General features: G+C 38.9%; 1 protein-coding gene across 3 annotated transcripts; it reads left to right on the top strand.

Moving 5' to 3' along the window:
- Positions 1 to 1,591: 1,591 nt before the first annotated feature.
- NOX1 (NADPH oxidase 1) lies at positions 1,592 to 25,826 on the top strand. 3 transcript variants are annotated; one of them, XM_047844235.1, is made up of 13 exons: positions 1,592 to 1,660; positions 6,079 to 6,174; positions 10,724 to 10,834; positions 11,077 to 11,161; positions 11,502 to 11,653; positions 11,757 to 11,938; positions 12,027 to 12,159; positions 18,823 to 18,915; positions 20,630 to 20,865; positions 21,083 to 21,245; positions 21,667 to 21,813; positions 22,041 to 22,165; positions 25,700 to 25,826. In XM_047844235.1, the coding sequence occupies exons 1-13, from the start codon at positions 1,616 to 1,618 to the stop codon at positions 25,824 to 25,826; spliced, it is 1,695 nt and encodes a 564-aa protein (XP_047700191.1). In that variant the 5' UTR covers positions 1,592 to 1,615. The 3 variants fall into 3 exon arrangements, with proteins under 3 accessions (XP_047700191.1, XP_047700189.1, XP_047700190.1); XM_047844233.1 differs by lacking the exon at positions 10,724 to 10,834 and having other exon boundaries at positions 1,616 to 1,660; XM_047844234.1 differs by lacking the exon at positions 21,667 to 21,813 and having other exon boundaries at positions 1,616 to 1,660.
- Positions 25,827 to 26,069: the final 243 nt, after the last annotated feature.

Raw genomic sequence — 26,069 nt, 5'->3', positions numbered from 1 at the left:
TGTAACCAAAGACTAATATCATATTATAAAGAGAACTCTAAAATCTATAAACTATAGAACAAAAAAACAATAGAAATACAGGCCAAAAACTAGAATAGGCACTTCTCAAAAAGAAAATCCAAAGCGTCAACAGTTGAAATAAAAGATACTCAACCTCATTAGTAATTGGGGAAATGAAAATTAAAATCGCAACAAAGTAATGTTTTATGCTCACTGGAATCATAAAAATAAAAAAGTCTAATAGTAAAAGTCTAATAAAAATACCAAGTGTTGGAGAGCATGCAAAGGAAGTGGAATGTTCACCCATGCCTCGTTGGATTATACATTAATGTGAGCACTTTGGAAAAAGGTTTGGCATTATGTAGTAAAATTCTACATGTGCAAATCCCAGGACCCAGGAATTCCACTCCAGGATATATACTCTAGAGTAACTGTACCATATATGTATCATTTCATTAACATTTTTCTATCATCATGCAACACAATATTGAGTAAAAGAAGCAAATCACAGGAACATACATACATACAAACAACTAGGTTCCGTTTATTGAAGAGTTCAAAACCAGGAAACATTAAACAATACAGTATGTTGTTTAGGGATGCATTCAGTTAGTATACCTATAAAGAGAAACGAGGCAATAATTACCCCAAATTTCAAAGTAGTAGTTATATCTGTTGGGAGAGAGCGAGGAATAAGGGAATTGTAATCAGGGAAGGATACTCAGATGGTTTTAAGATTATGGAAATAAATATTCTATTATTTTAACCTGGGTAGTTAATAAATGAATAAATAGTCATTCCTTAAAATTATTCTTTAAAGTACACATATGTGTTTTATGCCTGCTTTTGTGTATATTTTACCACTTTAGAAAAGGAAAAAAATCAGTGTACAGAACTGAACATACAACTGTAGTTAATCCATCATACTAGAAGATCATCACCTCTCTCATTGTGAGTACTCTGGTTTTTTTTTTATCTGAACCAAGGTGTACCTTTATATCTCCTAAATTTTATTCATTTAGCCATTTTGTCACTTGTCCTAGCCAGTCAAGCTGTCCCTAGAGCCAGATTCATCCTCCCGGAGAACATATATAGTGACGTTTCTGAGCTAGCCAGGCTGAGGTCCAAATCGCAGTGGCAGATGTAGCAGCTCTTCTGATTGCCCACCTTAAAGCTTCACATGCTTGCTTCCTGCCCTGCTTCTCCTGAGGTCATCTGTTTGTAGCCCTAGCCTTTAGTGAGAAACTTAGCAAATTGTCTTACCAAGGAAAGCAATGCCTCACATTAGGTCATGTTGATAAAATGATGAGAGAGAATATTCTCACTCCAGAAGATTGCTATTTCCTGAAGGGATAAAACCTCACCAGGGAAAACCCCTGTGGTTCTCATAGGTAGGGCTGGTCTACTGAAGCTAATAACATAGTTCCGTAGAAGGAGGAAGGCAGAATGCATTTATTCATTCCTTGAATCTTTTTGGGTAATTGTTCATCTTTCATATCTTAAAGACTCACATACCCTGAGCTAGACAGAAGACCTAATCCTGAAGAACGTCTCCAGAATCCAAGTTGTTGAATCATCCCTGCTGCCTAGAGAGACTCCAAACCACCTCTTGACAATGGGCAACTGGGTGGTTAACCACTGGTTCTCAGTTTTGTTTCTGGTAAGTGACATTTCACTATCTATTACTCTTAACAGAGGAAGGAGACATTATATTTGTTAACATTTGTAAACTTATTTGAAATGGAAATATTCCATGTCAATATTAGGCCCACTAAGGCCAGTTATCTATTAAAAAACTCAACTCTAAGAGAACAAATATATGTTTTGTAAAATCTTCTGTGTATGATATATTTCACCATTTTAGAAAAGGGAAAAATTCAACTCCAGAAATTGATTGGTAAAGAGACAAATGATATAGATCACAAGTATTTGAAATTTCAATTTGTTTTCATTTTCCATCTTCTCTTTTTCTCTTCCATCTCACTTCTAACTATTGCCATGCAGCATTCATTTCTCTTCATCCTTTCTATACTGCTAACATCAAGATTTCATAAAATCACTGAACATTTGATATAGAAATATTCTTCAAGACCATGGCCCAGTGCTGTTGATTATAGAAATGTAATGGGAGCCATATATCTAATGTAAAAAATTTCTAGTACCTACACTGAAAGAGGTAAGAAGAAATAGGTGAAATTAATGTGTAGTAATATATTTAGTTTAACCCAATATATCAAAAATATTATCCTTTCAACATGTAATCAATATTGAAAATACTAATAAGATGTGGGTGGGTAGTGCTCTTTTTCTAAAACTAATATGCCTTATATGTTCAGATTATGCTTTCTGTAATAATTAACTGTGTATTTGGGTGTGATGTGGTTTACTTTTCTACCATATTTCTATTTTTATGTATTCCATCTCCTTTGTGTGAATTCATGTATTATAGAAAAATGCTAAAGAAATGGGACTATTTATAATGTCATATGGAAAATCTTTTAATAAATATATATAATTAAAATAAAACATATTTGTCTCCACCTTTTCCCCCAAAGCAACAGCAAGACATATTTTGTTAGATATTTAATTTTTTTAAGTTTATTTATTTTTGAGAGAGAGAGCACACTTGTGAGTGCACAAGGTGGGGGGAAGGGCAGAGAGAGGGAGAGAGAATCCCAAATAGGCTCCACGCTGTCAGTGGAGAGCCCCAATGCAGGGCTCAATCCCATGAACTGCGAGATCATGACCTGAGCCACCACATGCCCCAGATATTTAATTTTTAATGTTTTTTTTATAATTTAAAAATGTATAGCTTGCCATACTTGTTATTTTCTTAACCATGATACTACAACTAAATTAGCTTCATCTTAAAAAACTGAAAGTTCTGACTTTGTGTAGATGTTTTTAATTTGTTTTAAATAATTTTATTTTTAAATGTTTATTTATTCTGAGAGAGTGCATGCACATGAGTTGGGGAGGGGCAGAGAAAGAGAGGAAGAGTGAGAATCCCAAGCAGACTCTATGCTGTCAGCACAGAGCCTGATGTGGGGCTGGATCTCACAAACCGTGAGATCATGACTTAAGCCCAAATCAAGAATCAGAGGCTTAACTGATTGGGAACCCCAGGTGATTCTATTTTAAATAATTTTAAATTATGCTTGACAAAGATGTTCCAATAAACTTTCCACTCAAAAATATTTAAAAAAAAGAAAATAGTAATGAGAGCATGTAATGTCATTTGTTTTCACTAAGTTTTTGAAACATGATATGTGTTTTATACTTATAGCATATCTAAGTTAGGACCAGCCACATTTCAAATGATCACATATGGGTAGTGTCTACGGCATTGCATAGTGCAGATATAAACCAACTCCATATATCACACAGTGAATTGATTGCAGAGCCATCATTCAAACTCAGCTTCCCAGTGTTTAGGCCAGATGTTCTTGACCACACCACATATGCACAATCCCCTTTTCCTTACACACACACACACACACACACACACACACACACCTATCCCCACCCTCATTTTTCCTTTTCTGAGCCACCCCTGAGCTTGGAACTCCCTGTTCTTTCTCAGTTTCCTAGATCTTCATGTTATCCATCCTTCTGGGGTTATCTCTTTTCTCCTCTTTGGGTCCCCAAGGACTGCCCAGGTGCTCAAGGAAAAAAGGTGTAAAGAGCAATCAGATTCTTTGTTTTGCATTTAATAAAAGGCCAAGTGCCTAACTGGGCCAGTTACCCTATGCTTTATATTTTCAATGCTCAATGCAGTGTATGTAATTCCTTTTGCACTAGTTTAGGAGACAGGGAACCCAGGAATTAGTTTCAGTTCTGCTATTAATTGAGTAATCTTGATCAAATTATTTATCCTCTCTAGACTTTAGGTCATCTGTGTGTGGGGGGAGATAAATGAAATAACTAGATATAAATATAAGTCTGTTTTTAGTTCTAAAATCCCCTGCATTTTGTATCCCTCCCTTAGTTTTTGCTTAGAGAGTTCAACACCCATTGTGGTGACTCACATTTAACTATATAGCTTTGAATTTCCACCCCCTACCAACCTTGCTGGTAGGCTCAGACTTCTTGCTATCTCTGACATATACTCCTATGCACTATTTTTTTTAATTTTTTTAAATGTTTATTTATTTTTGAGAGAGAGAGAGAGAATGTGTGAGCAGGGGAGGGGAAGAGAGCGAGGGAGACACAAAATCTGGAGCAGACTCCAGGCTCCTGTCAGCACAGAGCCTGATGCGGGGCTTGAACTCACGAACTGTGAAATCATGACGTGAGCCTAAGTTGGACGCTCAACCGACTGAGCCACTGAGGCTACCTTCCTATGAACTGTTTTTTAACACAAAAATTAAATTACTCAGAAAACATTCTTACTCCTCCTTTTTCCAGGTCTTCGACTTCATTATCCATTCATAATGGAAGAAATGATAGTGAGGGTGGGAAATGGAATTCCTTACTCCCAAATGTCACTGTATTCTCCTTGTCTACAGTTGGTGATAGTCTGACACAGAGTTCTTTGTGTTTCTCTTGGATCCTGAAATATTTCTGCTCTCTCTAAATAAACTTCTCTTTTCTGTCTTTTGAACTATTGAGGTATCTGTGTCTTTCACCTCTCTTTTTTCTATTAGGGTAAATGAATTTCTGAAAGATCCTCAGTTCTGGAAAGGGTGTCTAAGCAAAGGATGCAGGTAGAAGTGGATTGGTGAAGCCAGCCTGGTAATGACACAAGTCTGTAGTTAGCATTTGTTGAGCTCCTACTATGCACCAACCATTGTATTAATCACTTCACATGCTTGATTTCACATAAGCTTCACAGCATTGCTGCGAGGTAGATATTGTTACTACCCTCACTTTATAGGAGAAGAAACTGGGGTTCAAAGAAGTTAAATCACATGTCTGTCTAAGATCACAGAACAAGAAAGTGGTGGAACTAGAATTTGAGCCCAAGGAATTTGTCTTCGGTATCACTTTAAATCACTATGCTATGCTGCTAAAGGTGTGTGAACAGTCCAGATCTAGGGACTCTGAATGGGCCATGTTCTAGGCTAATGGCCCTCTACTCATGGGACTGAGATGGTTCTGAGCCATCCTGAGGTCAACAATATATTTTAGGGGCATCCTAATGCCCTAGAGTCCTGCTTGGTTACAAACTAGCACCTCCAAGCTTGGGATAGGGCCACAATGGTTGATTTCCAAGGCAATGAATGGGGCAGTGGGGTCCAAATTGCCCCTTTTCCCAGTGCAGAGACAGAGCTTGAGATAGACAAAAGCAGTCTTAAGAGCTCAAATGAGTCCAAAGCAATGGTAGGTTAATTTGAAAAGAGACTCACAATCTAAAAACAGGAAAATGTGTGTCAGGGTATAATTAAAGAGGCAGGCCCAGGCCCATCTGGAATGGTTTAATCTCTTTCAGATGGGTATTATTATAGATGTTAAATTTATTCTTTGTTTCCTTAGAAATCCATTTATTCACTTATTGCATCTTTTAGTTGCAATAGTTTGCTCCAGTCCAGAAGTTGGCAAATGTTTCCTGTAAAGGGCTAGGTTGTATATATTTTAGGATTTGCAAGCCATATGGTCTCTGTCACAGCTACTGAATGCTCCCATTGAATCATGAAAGCAGCCATAAACAATATAAAAATAAATAGGCATGGCTAAGTTCCAATTCCACTTTATTTACAGACACTGAAATTAGAATTTCATGTGATTTTCACATCATGAAATATTCTTTTTCTTTTCATTTTCCCAACCATTTAAATGTGTGAAAACAAATAAAAAAGTAAAAGCCATTCTTAATTTGTAAGCTGTACAAAGCAAATGGTGAGCTACATTTGGCTCATGGCCTTGATTTGCTGACCATGATCATTAGCGTCTAATGCATGTCTTGAAGTACTAACTCTCTCTGAAAGGAGGCTAGATACTAGAGGGCTTGTACTCATTTAAAATGAAAACAAACACAAAATAGCCAAAATGGTGACATTATTTCCTATGACTTACCTATTCCTTCCCATACCCAAATTTTACTTTATTCTTTGCTTGTTTGTTTGTTTTTTCCTCTAGGCTACTTGGTTGGGGCTGAATGTTTTCCTGTTTGTGCATGCCTTCCTGTCATATGAAAAAGCCGATAAGTACTTCTATACAAGAGAAATCCTGGGGGTGAGTATCATAGTTGTGATATGGGGAATCTCTTTGGGTTTTTTGTTGTTATTTGTGGCCTCAGCTCTTTGAGACCCAATGCCCTGATTTCTTGTAGGGCTAGGGTTACCAGAAAAATACAGGATGCCCAGTTAAATTTGAATTCAAGAAAAATCATTTTTTGGTACAAGTATATACCAAATATTGCACAGGACATATGCATACTAAAAAATCATTCGTTTTTAAAAATCTGACATTCAAATTTAGCTGGGCATCCTGTATTTTTGTTCACTAAAATCTCAGAACCCTATTTAGGGCACACTCCCCTGATCCAATAATAAAAACACACAGTAAACAAAACTATTAAGCAATCATTTTCAAACTGGTTTCTACAGAAACTCAAGTGCTCTTATAGGTGTGAAGGGAAAGCTAATCAAGTAGTGTTCCTGCCCCTGCCTCTACTTCAACCAAAGCAACCTTTATCTGTTTTATGGACTCCTGTTTATGGTTTTAAGAAATAGTTTGGTTTAAAACAGTAAACAGGAGCGCCTGGGTGGCTCAGTCGGTTAAGCATCTGACTTTAATTCAGGTAATGATCTCGCAGTTCCTGAACTCTAGCCACACATGGGGCTCCCTGCTGTCAGCTCAGAGCCCACTTCTGATCCTCTGTCCCATGCTCTACTCCTCCCCCACTTTTGGCCTCTCAAAAATAAACAAACATTTAAAACATAATAAAATAAGACAGGTAAACAAACAACTTGAAAGCTACCGCTGTGGACTGATCTCAGAGAAAAATACCTAACAAACAAGAGGGATGCTTAGGGAGTCTCTGGGGTGGGTGGTGCTGCAGAACTCAAGGCCTGAAGAAAGGTAGGGGGCAGGTGAGAATAACGGGATGGAGAAAGCTGTGGAAGTCACAGGTCAAGAATAGAAGAAGTAGGGCACATTGGTGTGGTGGTGACCAGGAAGAATCAGGGAGGTGAGAATTATTCTCTCACAGGCTCATCAACCTGGCCATTATCTGATTAGAAAAGCAAATTTGACTGCTAACACTAGTCAGTTTTTCAGTAGGTAAGGGATTTGGTTAAATCACTTTCATCTTGATTAGATAATTAGCTTTCCACAAAGACCCTTCCAATGTACATGCTTAAAGACAGATTGTCATTTTTTTTTAAATCCTTCTTTTCTCTTTCTAATCAAAGGATCCATGTTGAGATCACAACTAATTTGAATGTTTTGTTTGTGACGTATTTCATCCTGCTGTTTTCCATTTTAAATGTTGATCCTTGATCCTTCTTTGGAAATTATAACTCCAAAGCAAGTGTTAATTTATTTTAAAAACAGCTTTTTGTTAAGAGAATGATGCAATAAATGTGACTAGTTATTAAGAGCTTAATTGCTTTATGACCAAGAAGTCAGCCACAGAAAAATGAATCATATTGATATCCTGTGGACATTTCGTTCACTTCATTTTAAAAAATCCTCTCTATTAAAAAAAATTATAAACAATACTACTTTCAGTGAGATCAAATGATACTGAAGTGTATAAAGTAAAATGTGAAAATTGCCCTCCCATCCCATTCCCCAGAGACAACCACTGTTAATAGTGCTGTTGTGCATGTGTGTGTAGACACATTGACATATGCTCACACATATATCAGACATACATTTTGTTTTTGTGGTAGGTACTATTCTTAAAAAAAAATTTTTTTTTTAACATTTATATCTTTTTGAGAGACGGAGAGAGGCAGAGTATGAGCAGGGGAGGGGCAGAGAGAGAGGGAGACACAAAATTCAAAGCAGGCTGCAAGCTCCGAGCTGTCAGCACAGAGCCTGACACAGGGCCCAAACTCACAAACCGCGAGATCATGACCTGAGCCGAAGTCAGACGCTCAACCGACTGAGCCACCCAGGCACCCCAATAGGTATTATTCTTATACACTTCTTAATCCCCTGTATCCAGTAAAATTTTCTCTTTTTTGGTTCACCATTCTATGAGTTTTGATAAACACACACAGTAGCAAAGAGGTTTTTGTTTTAACCAGAGCAGGGATTACATTGTAGATATTGGCTGGAAATAGCTTCTTACATGTAGTGTATCTCAGATATCTTTCCATGTGAGTATGTAACTAGTGGTGTGCTGGAACTAGCTCATACCAGCTTACAACAGCCAGTTATGTGGATCTCTTCTCAACCCTGTGTTTAATGGTGTTCAGTGACATCAAGTTGGTATCATGAAATCTGCCATGGCAGGAGTATTCACATCATGTCAATTGGCAAATGCTGGAAATCAAGACCCCCCCACACTTCACCTGAAAGTTAAACATATACCATTGCTACTCCAGTGCCTATAGCTGTCATCCTTTTAAGAACATAGCAGTTCATGGCATTGATGTGCCGTAATTTATTTAATCATTCTGTACTGCATTTCTTAAATTCATGCTTCCTCTAGGAAAATACAGTTATTTGATTCACTGTGAAGCAGAACAAATAAGTAACATAAGAAGCAGTTTAAATTTATAGTCAATAAGGGGGAGCCTAGGTGGCTCAATTGGTTAAGCGTCTGACTTCAGCTCAGGTCATGACCTCACCATTCGAGAGTTTGAGCCCGTGTCAGGCTCTGGGCTGACAGCTGGGAGCCTGGAGCCTGCTTCAGATTTGGTGTCTCCTTCTCTCTCTTACCTCCCTCGCTCTCTCTCTCTCTCTCAAAAATAAATAAACATTAAAGAAAATTTATAGTCAATAAGACATTAAGGACAGCGACAGTTGAATTAGAACATCAGGTAGTGCTGATACTGAAAACTGAACATAAATTGGGATATTTCAATGTGCTGTAATGGTAAAAAAAGATTTCCTCTAAAAATAATTTATCCCATACAGATAGCCCCTACAAAATATGGAACTGTGAAATTGTAGTCCTATATTTTCCATTTACTTGCCAATTTTAACTTTAAGAAACCTCTGTGACTCAAATAAGCAAGCTGTGTGAACCAATGTGGAAATGCAAGATCTTTGAGATGAGCAGAGAAAATTTACTCAGAAATGGAGCAGGATGTCTCTCTCAAAAACACTCAGAGTGTGACTCAGCAGAGGGAGAAAACACAGGTCCTATGGAAGAGCCAGGAACAGAAAACAGTGGGGCAGCCCTGTTCACTGCACTGCCTGACATTGTAAGCCATTGTGGACGTTAGGCAGATCTTTATCTGGCTTGATGTCACCTTTCCCTGGGTTTAGGTTGTATGGAAAAATAGTTTTTGTGCTGAACAAGATTATTAGAAAAAGTCCAAGAAATTGTTAATTGTAACCCACGTTCTGCCTTTCAGCCAGTTGCTGATAGCACACATGTAAGGCTGGCTAAAGTGCAACAAAAATTGCCTGGCTGCTGCTACCACCTCTGCTGCTATTAGGAGATTGTCACACTCCATAGCCTGTAATCCCAAGTATGTGGAGCTGACTCAGAGATGAGTTGCACAGAGTTAAGAAGAGAAGTTGGACTTAACTACCATGGAGTTCAGCATATTCGGTCCAGCTTATACCTAACCAAGCCTCTTTGGGGATAAATACTTCTTTGAAGCACTGATTTCTTGTCTCCTTTTCTGGCAGCTCCGACTGCTGGATCAGATTGAATTTGATGTATGCTTCCGGGCCACCCAAGGAAGTCAGTTTGAAATTCTGTTCTCAGAATTTCTCCCTTCTGAAATCTCTACCTAAGTTTAAAATTTTTGCTCTGAGGGGTTCACTAGTTTTACTTGAGCTTTATTCAATGATTAAAGACATCTTAAATATAAATGGTTAAATTTTTTATTGTTTATTTACATGATTATTACATGCTTATAATTACATTAGAAAATACAGAAAAGAAAAAATAGTCACCATCTGTAATTATACCTCTAAATATATAAGCTTTATTTAAAGTGCAAATAAAAATATATACAATCTTCAGGGTGCCTGGGTGGCTTAGTCAGTTAAGCATCCAACTCTTTATCTCAGCTCAGGTCATGATCTCATGGATTTGTGAGATTGGGTCCTGCGACCGGCTCTGTGCTGACAGTGTGGAGCCTGCTTGGGATTCTTTCTCTCCCCGTCTCTCTCTCTGCCCCTCCCCCCGCAAAGAAATAAATATACATTTAAAAATAAATAAATAAATAATTAAATAAACATTAAAAAATATATGCACTCTTTGAGATTGTTTTCAAATAACAATAAAGTAATAATTGAGTGTATTAGGCAAAAATACTCATTGCAGAGTATTACATTTGTAGAGTGTATTTGTTTTTTTTTGATAGACTGTATTTGTTAATGTGAAATTACTAAATCCTGTTCTCTTTTGTATTGTACAAATATTTCCAAACCACTGTCATGAGAATTTCTCAATTCACTATTAAGATCAGCAAATTTTCTGTCATTTGCAAACAGAGAGTCTACACTGATTGTGCTAACTACTGAATAGGAGGTGAGGAAGATGTAGCTCTGTCCATTCCCATGTCTCAGACAAGTGGACTGGGTGCGTGGTCACCTGCTAGATGATGAGAGGGAAGCAGCTGATGGTCTCTTCTCTCTTCTGCTCCAGTCGGCGTTGGCCTGGGCCCGAGCCTCTGCTCGCTGCCTGAATTTTAACAGCACACTGATCCTGCTTCCTGTGTGTCGAAATCTGCTGTCCTTCCTGAGGGGCACCTGCTCAGTGAGTCCCAGGCACTTGTAGGTCAATGTTCACACTAAAGACAAGAGATCCTGAACTCCTCAGTAGGATGACCTAATATCAAACCCCTAGGAATGGAAGCCAAGGGTCTCCTTTGGTAGCCAAGGAGGGAGGTAAGGTTGGGTGGGTATAGGTATGCTTTGTTTAAGACATTTTGGTTATGGGTTACTGAATGTTATAAAGCTGCCTGCAGACATCAGACCTTGATCACTTCCCATTTGTAGTTTTTCAGGCATGCCCTGAGAAAGCAACTGGATCACAATCTCGCCTTCCACAAACTGGTAGCATATATGATCTGCCTACACACAGGTAACTGAGGCAAACCACAAAACTGCAAGGTCGCAGGCATTCAGAGTGTAGTTTCATTTATCTATGCATTTAGACATTCAAAAAGTGTTTATTGAAAACCTGGCACTACTTGCCACACACCATTGTAGGCCTATTTTCATGGAACTTACATTCGATTCTTTTGGTAACAGAATGAGTATAAAAAAATATTGGTTCTCTTTGCAGTCAAGATTTATTGGGCACCTTCTGTAGACTCGGCATTCTGCTAGACACTATATATAGGATTCTCCTTTTCTAGTAGGGCATGCCTGCCATAATGTTTCTGAGACACTTTTCAATTCCCTTTCATCTTTCCATTTAGCTATTCATATCATTGCACACCTGTTCAACTTTGAACACTACAGCAGAAGCCGATGGGCCACAGATGGATCCCTTGCTTCCATTCTCTCCACCCTATCTCAACAAGAGAGAGATGAAGATTCTTGGATAAATCCTATCCAGTCCCCAAACATGGTGAGTTGACTCAATGGCAAAGCATCTGGAATCTGGTCATGAGCAGGAAGGGCATGGTATGCTTGGTATACATTGTGTTAAGTTGAAATTTCCTCTTTCATAGACAGTGGAGTATGTGACATTTACCAGCATCACTGGTGTCACTGGAGTGATCATCACAATAGCTCTGGTTCTCATGGTGACTTCAGCTATGGAGTTTATCCGGAGGAGTTATTTTGAGGTCTTCTGGTATACTCATCATATTTTTATCGTCTACTTCATTGGTTTAGGGATTCATGGCATTGGGTAAGGACTTCAAACCCTCATTCTCATGCCCCAGCCCCTGGCCTTGCATAATTCTTTGTCCCAAACTGTCCTTCTTTGTCCGTCTCAGTGGAATTGTCCGGGGTCAAACAGAAGAGAGCCTGAATGAGAGTCATCCACACAGGTGTGCAGAATTTTTCGAGCAGTGGGATGATCATGACTCCCACTGCAAGCATCCCCGATTTGAAGGGCTCCCTGCTGAGGTAAGAAGCCCACCGACAGGGACAGACTCCTGTCAGGAGCTGTTATTGTTATTGTTATTGTTGTTATTATTACTCTTATTATTGTTACCATTATTAGCTCAGCACTGTGCTGGATCTTCTGGAGGATATATTTTCAAGGTTCCTACCACCAAGGAACTCCAATATCAATGACAACAGGCTAGGGAGTTATCATTAGCAGGGGATCCTGAAGAGAAAGAACTAATGGTTATTGCATGTTGTGAGACCCTCTCCAAAGGTAATAATGATAGCTCACATTATTATTATTGTTGTTATTATTACTATTACTAAAATGTTTTTTTGTTTATTTATCTATTTAGAGAGCACAGGTGGGGGAGGGGCAGAGAGAGAGAGAGCACAAGCAGGGGAGGGGCATAGAGAGAGGGAGATACAGAATCCCAAGCAGGCTCCAGGCTCTGAGCTGTTAGCACAGAGCCTGATGCAGAGCTCGAACCCATGAACTGCGAGATCATGACCTGAGCCGAAGTCGGACCCTTAACCAATTGAACCACCCAGATGCCCTGATAGATCTATTATTAATAGTGCTTGCCATATGACAGGTTTGCTGTGTAATATGGATTGTCTCATTTATACATAGCAATAATCTATGAGGTACGTACATTTTTTGTTTCCATTGTGAGATGATAGGACTATGATTCAAAGAGATTAAACTGCCAAGCTCCTACAGTAAGTAACTAGTGGAACTGGAATTCAAGCCCAAGCCTTTTAGATTCCAAAGAATGTGCTCTCGAACACTCTACTGTACCAAAGATTAGCTGTGAAATCAACTCAATTTTCTTGAGTGGGGGCAAGCATTCTTTTTTCCCAGATTTTTTGAAGTACAATTGGCAAATAAAATTGTATATATTTGAAGTGTACAATGTGATGAATGATACATGCATATTTTGTGAAATGATCACCCTAATGCGATTAATTAACACATCCATCACTTCACGTAGTTACCAATTTTTTGATAGTGATAATGCTTAAAATCTACTCTTTTAGCACATTTCAAGTATGCTATCCACTATTATCAACTATAGTCACCATGCTTTACATTGGATCCCCAGAGCTTATTCATCTTATGACTGAAGGCACATACCCTTTTACCAACATCTTTCTAACACTCCCTGACCCCCTTCCCCAGGCCCTGGTTAATCACCTTCCTAGTGTCTGTTTCTGTGAGTTTAACTTTTTTAAAAAGCATTCTTTTAAAAAAAAATTTTAATGTTTATTTTTGAGAGACAGAGAGAGACACAGCGTGAGTGTGAGAGGTGCAGAGAGGAAGGGAGATACAGAATCTGAAACAAGCTCCAGGCTCTGAGCTGTCAGCCCAAAGCCTGATGCAGGGCTAGAACCCACGAACTGTGAGATCATGACCCGAGCTGAAGTTGGACGCTTAACCAACTGAGCCACTCAGGTGCCTCAAGCAGCATTCTTAAAGTCAGCTTTCCTTGGTGTTATAAGTACCTGTTTGGAAATTATTATTCAATAGTGGGCATTCAAGAAACTGGGTTCCAGGGAACTCAAGGTGTGCCTCGGGATAATTATTGTGGATATCGTGGTTTATCTTTGCTTGCTCATAAAATATGTTAGATGGAGGAATAAATGGGAGAGGTTGACTTGTGGTATCTCAAAGTGCTCTGAAGGTGATTAAAGTCTTTAAATCTTTAAATCAGTTGCAGAATTAAGAGCAATAGCTCATTCCTCATCTAAAATGGGAATAATATCTTTAAAAAATCTCCAAAAGTTGGCATTTCAAATTAGTAGGAAAAATAGATATATCATTCAGTAGTGTTTTGGAGATAATAGGATATCCATCCAGGAAAAAAGCTGAATCTTTATTCCACACTGTACATTAAAATGTGAATCAGGAATGCATGGATCAAGGATTTAAATGTTAAAGAAAGGAAGGAAATTATAAAAGCACCCTAATACCACATGGGAATTTTTTTTTAAAGTTTATTTATTTTTGAGACAGAGAGAGACAGAGCATGAACGGGGAGGGTCAGAGAGAGAGGGAGACACAGAATCGGAAGCAGGCTCCAGGCTCTGAGCCATCAGCCCAGAGCCTGACACGGGGCTCAAACTCACGGACCGCGAGATCGTGACCTGAGCTGAAGTCGGACGCCTAACCGACTGAGCCACCCAGGCGCCCCAACATATGGGAAATTTTTATCTAATACCGGAGGGTTAGAAAAAATATTCCCTAAATATTTTAAAAGACCTTGAAGCCAGAAAAGAAAATATAATAAATTTGAATAAATATATTAAAATTTATTGTGTATATATATATATTTCAGTTTTTATTTAAATTCCTCTATAGTTAACATACAGTGTAATATTACTTTCAGGTGTTCAATATAATGATTCAACACTTCCATACATCACCTGGTGCTCATCACAAGTGCACTCCTTAATCCCCATCACCTATTTAACCCAGCCCCCACCCACCTCTCCTCTGGTAACCATCAGTTTGCTCTTTATAGTTAAGAGTCTCTTTCTTGGTTTGCCTCTCTCTCTCCTTTTCCCTATACTCTTTTGTTTTGTTTCTTAAATTCCACATATGAGTGAGATCAAATAGTATTTGTCTTTCTCTGACTTATTTCACTTAGCATAATGCTGTCTATCTAGCTCCATCCATGTCGTTGCAAATGGCAAGATTTAATTCTTTTTTTTATGGCTGAGTCATATTCTATTGTATATATACCACTTCTTTTTCACCTATTTATCAGTCGATAGACACTCGGGCTGTTGCCATAATTTGGCTATTGTAGATAATGCTGCTATAAACATCCAGATGCATGTATCCCTTCAAGTCAGTATTTTTGTATCTTTTGGGTAAATACCTAGTAGTGCAATTGCTGGATTGTAGTTCTATTTTTCACTTTTTGAGGCACCTCCACACTGTTTTCCAGAGTGGCTGCACCAATTTGCATTCCCACCAACAGTGCAAGAGGTTTCCCCTTTTTCTACTTCCTTGCCAACACCTGTTGTGTTGTTAATTTTAGCCATTCTGACTGGTGTAAGGTGACATCTCATTGTAGTTTTGATTTACATTTCCCTGGTGATAAGTGATGTTGAGTATCTTTTTATGTGTCTGTTGACCATCTGTGTGTCTTCTTTGGAATAATGTCTATTCATGTCTTCTGCCCATTTTTTTAACTGGATTGTTTTTTGGATGTTGAGTTTTATAAGTTCCTAATATATTTTGGATACTAACTCTTTATTGGATATGTCATTTGCAAATATCTTCTCACATTCTATCGGTTGCCTTTTAATTTTGATGATTGTTTACTTCAGTGTTGAGAAGCTTTTTATTCTTATGTGGTCCCAGCAGTTTATTTTTGCTTTTATTTCCCTTGCCTCAGAAGATAAATCTAGAGAATGTTGTGGGGTGCCTGGGTGACTGTCAGTTAAGCATCCAACTCTCGATTTCAGCTCAGGTCATGATCTCACTGTGAGTTCAAGCCTTGCTTCGGGCTCTGTGCTGACAGTGTGGAGTCTGCCTGGGCTTCTCCTTCTTCTCTCTCTTCCCCTCCCTCACTCATGCTCTTTCTCTCTCAAAAATAAATAAATAAACTTAAAAAAGACAGAGAGGGGCGCCTGGGTGGTGCAGTCGGTTAAGCGTCCGACTTCAGCCAGGTCACGATCTCGCGGTCTGTGAGTTCGAGCCCCGCGTCGGGCTCTGGGCTGATGGCTCAGAGCCTGGAGCCTGTTTCTGATTCTGTGTCTCCCTCTCTCTCTGCCCTTCCCCCGTTCATGCTCTGTCTCTCTCTATCCCAAAAATAAATAAACGTTGAAAAAAAAATTAAAAAAAAAAAAGACAGAGAAATATTGCTACAGCCAATGTCATACAAATTACTGCCTGTGTTCTCTTCTAGGATTTTTATAGTTTCAGGTCTCACATTTAGGTCTTGAATCCATTTTGAGTTTATTTTTGTGTATGGTATGAGAAAGTGGTCCAGTATCATTCTTTGCATGTTGCTGTCCAATTTTCCCAACACCATTTGTTGAAGGGACTGTCTTTTTCCCATTAGATTTTCTTTCCTGCTTTGTTGAAGATTAATTGATGATACAGTTGTGGGTTTATTTCTGCGTTTTTTATTCTCTTCCATTCATCTATGTGTCTATTTTTGTGCCAGTGCCATACTGTTTTGATCACTACAGATTTGTAATATAACTTGAAGTCTGGAATTGTGATACCTCCAGTTTCATTTTTCTTTTTCAAGACTGCTTTGGCTATTCAGGGTCTTTTGTGGATCCAAAAAAATTTTAGTATTGTTTGTTCTAGTTCTGTGCAAAATGTTGTTGGTATTTTGGTAAGGATTGCATTAAATCTGTAGATTGCTTTGGGTAGTATGGATATCTTGACAGTATTTGTCTTCCAATCCATGGGCATGGAATTTCTATTTCTTTGTGTCATCTTCAATTTCTTTAATCAATGCATTATTGTTTTCAGAGTACAGATCTGTCACATCTTTGGTTAACTTTATTCCTAGGTATTTTATTATTTGGGGGGGCAATAGTAAATGGTATTGCTTTTTTTAATTTCTCTTTCTGCTGCTTCATTGAAACATTTGTTTTTAAAAAGCTGTATGGTATACCATTTTTGTCAAAATTTTTACATGATCACTTTTAATGATCTTGAGGGCATTATGCAAAGTAAAATAAGTCAGACAGAAAAAGACAAATACTGTATGATCTCACTTATATGTGGAATTGTACTTTAATAAACCTAGCTCATAAATACAGAGAACAGATTGGTGGGTGCCAGAGGCAGGAGGTGGGTGGTGGGCAAAATGGGTGAAGGTGGTCAAAAGGTACAAACTTCCAGTCATGGGTATGTCAGGTATAGCATGGTGACTATAGTTAATAATACTGTATCACATATTTGAAAGTTGTTAGGAGAGTAGATGTTAAAACTTCCTAGCACAAGAAAAAATTATTTTGCAGCGATGTATGGTGATGGATATTAACTAGACTTATTGTCATAATTTTGCAGTATATATAAATATTGAATCTTTATGGTGTACAATTGAAACTTATATAATGACATGTCAATTATGTCTCAATACAAAACAGTAAATAAAAACTTAAAAAAGTGAATTTGTTATTAGCAAAAGAAATCTCTGTGATATACCATTTTTGTCATTTTTTTCTTAGTAAATAATATGGCCATTGCTATGCTCATACACTTAGTATACACCTTAATTATATCTTTATGCTTCATTTCCCAGAAGTGAAATTTCTGGGTCAAAGAGAAGGAATGCTTTTAAGGCTGTTGGGATGTAGTGCCACTTTGCTTTCTGGGAAGATACTACTAATTTGTCCTCCATTACCTGCACATGTGAATGTGCCCATTTCCCTACATCCCAGTTAATGGTAGGCATTATGGTTTAAAGTTGTTTTTCCCAATCTTAGAGGCTAAAATACTATTTTTAAAATTTTATATATAGAGAGCACATGTGAGCAGGAAAGGGGGGAGAGAGAGAGAGAGAGAGAGAGAGAGAGAGAGAGAACCTTAAGCAGGCTGCACACTCAGTGCTTATTACCACAACCCTGGGATCATGACCTGAGATGACATCAAGAGTCAAAGGCTCAATTGACTGAGCCACCCAGGCTCTCCAAAATGCTATTTTGGTTTAATATTCATTTCTCTGATTACTTCTGAGGTCAATTTTTTCCATATTGTTATCAGCCATTTCTTAAATATATTTTTTTGTGTTTCCTTTGAAGACATGGGGAATCTTTTCCAAATAAGGAATAATATCAAATTGTATAATACCCACTTTCAAGTTCACCAGCCCCATCTCTGCCCCTTTCCTTCCTAGAAATACCTAAGGAAGTTGTTTGCCTGAAACAGCGTAAGAAACCTCATTCCACATAGTTCTGATGTATCGTGCTGAAGAAGTTGTGCAAGAAAGGACATGACTTAGCATTGCTAGGAAATATGTTTTTAGCAGCTCATGTACATATGGGGGCAACCTGCTACCTTTGAGAGGATCTCAGGGATAGAAAGTCTACTTTAAAAAAACGTAGACAAGATAAAAAGTATATTACTATGTTAGGTGTTTTGAAAACCTGAAAAAAGAGGTGATGGACAAATACCAAGTTTTATATACTGTTACCAATAGTGTCAGTCACTCACTTTCCTTTTTTTGTTAGTTGTTTTGTTTATAATAATCTGCTTCCATGTTGCATCTACTTTCTCTGTTGTTTTTTTCAGATTGGACAAATTGTCCTGGAATACTGTCTTGGAGTCTTAAAATTAAAATTTATATATAATTTAAGATATATATACATATATATGTATATGTATAATTATAGGTATATGTATACATTATAATTATACATATAATTATAATGTATTTTATTTCTGTGCTTTTCTATGCTTCCCAGTGAGACTTGTAAAACTTCAGGAAATGATCTGCTTTATGAGTAACAGATTAGCAAATGAAACCATTGCAATTTATTCCTTTCCATTTCCATCCTCAAGTTTTGGTGAAATTAGTGGCTTAATAATGATACATATCAGAAAACTCAATAAATATTACTGAATGAAGTAATATTCAATATTACTGCTACACAAATCCTAAACAAGAGATTAATGTGTAACCTCAACTTTATTCTTTTTCTGTGCAGTCTTGGAAGTGGATACTTGCACCAGGCATTCTTTATATCTTTGAAAGGATTCTCCGATTTTATCGTTCAAAGCAGAAGGTTGTGATTACCAAGGTAATGAATATACACTTTCCCCTAGCTGTGATAAGAGTCTTATTCTTCCTGATTATAGGAATAGATTGTCATGTTGTCACTCTGAAGGGAATAAAAAAAGAACTGGGGGGCAATATATTTCAGTTCCTCCAGTGTTGGACAAAACTATGGGAAAAAGGGTTTGGCAGAAATCATCAGCATGGGTCTATGTCAGAGGCTGCAAACAGGTGGCCTGAGCCAGATCTAGCCCACAGACATATTTTGGTTGGCCCACACACTGATTGTTTAGAAAGTTGAATTGGTTGCTAACATTTAAAAATCTGGATAGAGGCTTTCACAGTAAAATAAAAATGGCATTTCTATCTTCTTCCAAAGAATCAGGCAACCTGGTATTTATTTGTGTGTTTGTTTGTTTGTTTGTTTGTTTATAAAATTTATTTAAATTCATGTTAGTTAACATACAGTGTAGGATTGTTTTTAGGAGTAGAACCCAGTGATTCATCACTTACATATGATACCCAGTGCTCATCACAAGTGCCCCCGTTAATGCCCATCACCCATTTAGCCCATCCCCTCCACCTTCAACCCCTCCAGTAACCCTCATTTGTTCTCTGTATTTAAGAGTCTCTTATAGTTTGCCTCCCTCTCTGCTTTTTAAAAAAATTTTTAATGTTTATTCATTTTTGAGACAAAGAGAGACAGAGCATGAGCAGGGGAGGGGCAGAGAGAGAGGGAGACATAGAATCTGAAGCAGGCTGCAGGCTCTGAGCTGTCAGCAGAGAGCCTGACGCAGAGGTTGAAGTCATCAACTGTGAGATCATGACCTGAGCCGAAGTCAGATGCTCAACCGGCTGAGCCACCCAGGCACCCACCTCTCTGCTTTTATCTTATTTTTCCTTCCCTTTCCCTACGTGCATCTGTTGTGTTTCTTAAATTCCACATGAGTGAAATGATCTGATTTTTGTCTTTCTCTGACTTATTTTGCTTAGCATAATACATTCTAGTTCCACTCACATTGTTGCAAATGAAAAAATTTCATTCTCTTTGATATCTGAGCAGTATTCCATTGTATGTGTGTGTGTGTGTGTGTGTGTGTGTGTGTGTGTGTGTGTATATATATATATATATATATATACCATTGTGTATATACACACACACACCACACCTTCTTTATCCATTCATCAGTCAATATAAATTTGGGCTCTTTCCATAATTTGGCTATTGTTGATAATGCTGCTAGAATCATTGGGGTGCATGTGCCCCTTCGAATCAGCATTTTTGTATCCTTTGGATAAACAGCTAGTAGTGAAGAATCAGGCAACCTGAATGTGCTGAGTTGCAGTTCCATAGTGCAACCACTGTCTGGACAAAGTAACTGCTGCCACCTTTAATTTTTTAAATGTTTATTTATTTTTGAGAGTGAGAGAGAATGCAAGCAGGGGAGTGTCAGAGAGAGAAGGAGACACAGAATGTGAAGCAGGCTCCAGGCTTTGAGATGTAAGCACAGAGCCCAACTCGGAACTCAAACTCCTGAACCATGAGATCATGACTGAGCCGAAGTTGGACGCTCAACCGACTGAGCCACCCAGGCCCCCCACTGCTGCCACCTTTAGAAAGGGCTTTCGCTAGCAGTTCACCACTAAGACCTGCCCTCCAGCTTTATTCATTTATTTCATCTGCCTGCCCCTGTCACCATTTGAATTTACTTCCTCTGGCCTCTGTGCTCTATTCTTAGGTTGTCATGCACCCATCCAAAGTTTTGGAATTGCAGATGAGCAAGCGTGGCTTCATCATGGAAGTGGGACAGTATATTTTTGTTAATTGTCCTTCAATCTCTTACTTGGAATGGCATCCCTTTACTCTGACCTCTGCTCCAGAGGAAGACTTCTTCTCCATTCATATCAGAGCAGTGGGAGACTGGACAGAAAATCTCATAAGGGCTTTTGAGCAACAACATTCACCAATTCCCAGGTAGGTCCCCAAGAGCAGCAGAAACCCAGAGCAAGACACAGACAGGCAGAAAAGAGAAAGCAATTCCTTGTTGAACCTTAAGTCTGGTAAGATAGAATATGATTAAAATAAATAGGCACTAAATGAGCAATGGGAACAGCTATGTCTCTGGGAGGATGTTTGAGGTTGGGGGTGGAAGTGAGATTTCACTTGCCCATTGTCTTCTGTCTTCTGTCAGGATTGAGGTGGATGGTCCCTTTGGCACTGTCAGTGAAGATGTTTTCCAGTATGAAGTGGCTGTGTTGGTTGGAGCAGGAATTGGGGTCACCCCCTTTGCTTCCATCTTAAAATCTATCTGGTACAAGTTTCGGCACGCAGATCACAACCTTAAAACACAAACGGTAACTCCCTCATACCACTTTGCATCTGGACTGGGCTGGACAGGTCCATTGCTTTCATGGGTTAAACTCTTTACAATTGATAAGAGAGTAACCATCCCTGGAGCTATGAGAGTGAGTGATCACTTCTGTCTGCCAAGGCATCCACTTTTACAGATTCATCACAAGAATAGAGTCTTCATTTTCAATTTGGAATTTAAAATCACCTTGAACCAAAGATGATGTTGGAAGTCTTTTTCCTTAAGGGATGTTGTAAGAACTCTGAACATTCATGCTTTCTAAAGTCTGCTGCTCTGAAGAAGTGATTTTTCAGGTCACTCTTAGATTTGATCAACAAATACAGAGTATATGCTCATAATCATGTCACCACAATGTACATCATGAAGGCACTTAGTAAGGCTATGTTCTCTCTTGCTAATTCCAGATCTATTTCTTCTGGATCTGCAGGGAGACAGGTGCCTTTGCCTGGTTCAGTGACCTATTGGCTTCTCTGGAACATGAGATGGAAGAAATAGGCAAAGTGGATTTTCTAAACTACCGTCTCTTTCTCACCGGATGGGACACCAACATCGTGAGTTCAAACAATACACTAATTCCCAAGTTAGATGCAAGATAAATGTTAGACAAGGTCATGAATGCTGATTGGAAATAATGATTTCTTATCCGCCCTCACCCTCACCCCTGAGTTTAGAAGTGGCCAAAACAAAACAAAACAAAAACAAAACAAAATAAAAGTGGCTAAAGGAAGAAACAGCTATCAGGGCCTGCTTTTTCTAACTTTTATTTCTTTGGCTCCAGGCTGGTCATGCCGCATTAAACTTTGACAAGGCCACTGACATCCTGACAGGTCTGAAACAGAAAACCTCATTTGGGAGACCCATGTGGGACAATGAGTTTTCTACAATAGCTAATGCCCACCCCAAGTAAGTGCATTTTCCTCTAGTTGAGTTTACAGAGTTAGAGTTTAGGAAAGATATTACAGCATGTTGAGCATTTTTGGGAAAAAGATCTCTGGGGAAGAAACTATTTGAATCATTCTCAGATTCTTGCTTAAAACTGAAAAAATTGCATCTGGGGTTTTAGCCAAATAAGGGTTGTGACCTTGTAATTGATAAGAAGACGTTTGGTTCCCCTGCAAGTCCCCATTCAAACAAGGCAAGGAGACTCAGTTCCGATTAGTATTATGGAATAAAATGGAAAACTGGAAAAATCCAAATGCATTATTTTTGGGCTTAATAATCCCTACGTCAAGTAAGAAAAGTTTAGAGTGTATTGTCTAGTTAACTGATGACCTGACATTGTCGGTCTTTCTGGAAGAGTTTTGAGACATGCTAGAGCATATAGGAAAACCTGGTGCCATGAAATCAGCCATTCTAATGGGAAAGAAATTAAGCTGATCATTTAGATAAACTCCTGGAACAAGTTGGCAACTAAGGATCAATTCAATTTCACAAACATTACTGGTTACTTTCTATAAGTTCAGCACTCATTATTCTAGAAGGTTTGGAGGTTGAAAGAGAAATAGGATATGGTTCTTGCCCTCAAGGAGCATACATTTTAAAATTTTTTTTTCAACGTTTATTTATTTTTGGGACAGAGAGAGACAGAGCATGAACGGGGGAGGGGCAGAGAGAGAGGGAGACACAGAATCGGAAACAGGCTCCAGGCTCTGAGCCATCAGCCCAGAGCCCGACGCGGGGCTCGAACTCACGGACCGTGAGATCGTGACCTGGCTGAAGTCGGACACTTAACCGACTGCGCCACCCAGGCGCCCCATGGAGCATACATTTTAATAAGAGATGCATACAATCAACCCAAAACAGAATGATGCACTCCATGAAACAGGTACATAGATATCGAGGGAAGGAAAATGTATGCCAACATAGGGTGATCACAGCAGGCTTCATGAAGGCAGTGGTGAGAATACTTAGTCACTCCGATTCAGATGACCCTGGGTCCTAATGTTAGTTCTGATCTTTCCATTCCTGGGACCTTGAGCTAGAAAATCCTCTAACCTTCAGACTTCTTATCTATAAAATGGGGGTTATATTGAGTAAGTGCCTTCTCTTCTCACTTGCAGAATTATTATAAACATTAAACATATACCTGTATGAAAAATGCTCTGTAAACAGGAAAGCAGCATTTAAACAAAAGAGATTATGTTAATTACTGTGTTGAGCTGACCATAGTTGAAGTTGTGAGAATGGATGACATTGCCAGGAGAGAGTGGTGGAGGACAATAGCATTAAGCAATGCTTACATCGTGTGGGAATGGAGAAAGATAAGCCGAGAAGAAGTAGGAGAATGTGGAGAAGTGGTGTCACAAAAACCAAGGGAGGAAATATTAAAGAATTGGAGGTGTGGCAGGGTCCAGGAAATGCTTATTTAACTTAAAGATGATCTAAGCATGTTTATAGACAGAACAGAAACCAGTACATAGAATAAAATAAATATACAAAAATGGGGATGGGACGCGTAGGTGGCTCAGTTGGTTAAGTGTCCAACTCTTGATTTCGGCTCAGGTCATGATCTCATGGTTTGTGGGATCGAATCCCGCATTGAGTTCTGTGCTGACAGCATGAAGCCTGCTTGGGATTCTCTCTCTCCCTCTCTCTGCCCCACCTGCTCATGCTCTCTTTCTCTTTCAAAACAAATTTAAAAAATTGTTTTAAATGTTTATTTATTTTTGAGAGAGAGAGAGAGTGCAAACAAGGGAGGGGCAGAGAGAGAGAGAGAGAAAGAGAGGGAGACAGAATCTGAAACAGGCTCCAGGCTCTGAGCTGTTGGCACAGAGCCTGACGTGGGGATCGAACCTACAGACCACAGGATCATGACCTGAGCCAAATTTGGATGCTTGACTGAGCCACCCAGGTGCCCCTATGATGGTCATAATAAAACATGGGCAATAAGAGTTGGTGAGGAAGTGGAAAAATTGTAGGAGAGTTCCTCTCACATTGTTTGTGGGAATGTGAAATGGTGCAGCACTTTGGGAAAACTCTGGCATTTCCTCAAAATATTTAACCTAGAGTTACCAAATGACCCAGCAATTTCACTCCTAAGTATATACCCAGGAGAATGGAAAATAGCCTTTGCTATCCACACAAAAACTTGTACATGAATATATATAGAATAGTGAAAAAGTGGAAATAACACAAGTATCCAATGACAGATGAATGGATAAACAATATATGGTATATCCACACAATGGAATATTATTCAGCTATTAAAAAAAAGTGAAGTACTGGTACATGCTAGGACATGGATGACACTTGAAAACAGCATGTTAAGTGCAAAGAACCAGACCCAAAAGGCTACATATTGTATGATTCCGTTTATATGAAATGTTAAGAACAGACAAATCTAGAGATAAAAAGTAGATTTGATGGTCGAGGGCTGGGAGGAGGTGGTCGGGAGGAAATGGGGAGTGACTGCTAATGTGTGTGGGCTTTTTTTGGTGGGGGATGATGAAAATGTTCTCGGATTAGATAGTGGTGATGGTTGCACAACTTTGTGGCTATACTAAAAAAGCACTAACTGTACACTTTAAAAATGTGAATGTTATGACATGTGAATTATATCTCAATGAAGTCAAAAGGAGGGGAGAGGAAGGGATGATAGAAGGAAGGAGAGGGTGAGACCCAGAGCATAATTAGATTATCCTTGGTGAGAAGCTGACCACCTCTTCAGTGTGAGAAATTTTGAAGTGGGGATAAGTGTTCAATGGATGGCTCTAATAGCAGCTAACACATATGCACTTGCTATGGGCCACACATTTTTATAATTGCTTTACAAATGTCTTTCATTTAAATAAACCCCAAAACAACCCTGTGAGATGGGTACTATTTTTATACCCATTTTACAGGGGGGGGGGGGGACTGAAACAGAGGTTAAAGAAACTTGCCTAAATTCACACAGCAGGGATAAGTGCCAGAGCTGTTATTTCTATTTATTTTTTTAAAGTTTATTTATTTTGAGAGAGAGCACAAGTGGGGAAGGGGTAGAGAGAGGGAGAGAGAGAATCTCAAGCGGGCTCCGCACTGTCAGAATGGAGCCTGACATAGGGCTAGATCTCACGAACTACAAGATCATGACCTGAGCCAAAATCAAAAGTCGGATGCTGAACTGAGCCACCCAGGTCCCCCATCAGAGCTGTTATGTCAACCGAGAGCTGGGCTCCAGGGTCTAGCACTGAACCTCTACCCTGCATCAGATCTTCTATCTGTTCTCCATAGAATATGTAAGGATGCATGCATGCTGAGAGCAACAGAAGGCTGGGAGCACATTTGGGGCTTGCAAGCAGAAAACGTGAGAAAACTACAACGAAGAATGTGAGGGAGTCAACTGAATCTTTATGCAAGTTTGTTGGGAGCAGTAGAGGCCTAGCGGAGGCAGTTTCTCCATCCTCATGAACATAGCAGCTTTTGCTGTATTCTTGCCCTATTGTTCTATTCCTGCAGGTCCGTGGTGGGAGTCTTTTTATGTGGTCCTCAGACTTTGGCAAAGAGCCTGAGCAAATGCTGTCACCAGTACTCCAGTCTAGATCCTAGGAAGGTTCAATTCTACTTCAACAAAGAAGATTTCTGAATTATAGGAATGGGGATGGTAATCTGCAGTCTCTCCTCTGAATCTTCAATAACTTGGTCTGGTCAGGTAGGAGCAGCCACGTAAGGACAGTAACATGCATGTTAAACTCTCCCCAGCATTCATTTTTTTTATTGGATTCAACTTTGATGTCACTGATCTTCATGAGGTCACAATAATTGCAAAGCCCATCCTTCCTTGGGAAAATGTGAATCCTTCTGGAATGCCATGACTGCAACAAGGCCT

Source organism: Prionailurus viverrinus, chromosome X (genome assembly GCF_022837055.1).
Source record: "Prionailurus viverrinus isolate Anna chromosome X, UM_Priviv_1.0, whole genome shotgun sequence".
Lineage (NCBI taxonomy): Eukaryota > Metazoa > Chordata > Mammalia > Carnivora > Felidae > Prionailurus > Prionailurus viverrinus.
Note: the sequence above shows the minus strand (reverse complement) of the source record. Positions and strands in the feature narration are given on the sequence as shown.

Excerpts from the sequence above, each read along its gene's own strand:
- NOX1 (XM_047844235.1), top strand. The coding sequence starts at position 1,616 with ATGGGCAACTGGGTGGTTAACCACTGGTTCTCAGTTTTGTTTCTG. Across the intron at positions 11,162-11,501 it reads TATGATCTGCCTACACACAG|CTATTCATATCATTGCACAC; the intron begins GTAACTGAGGCA and ends CTTTCCATTTAG. Across the intron at positions 22,166-25,699 it reads ATAGCTAATGCCCACCCCAA|GTCCGTGGTGGGAGTCTTTT; the intron begins GTAAGTGCATTT and ends CTATTCCTGCAG.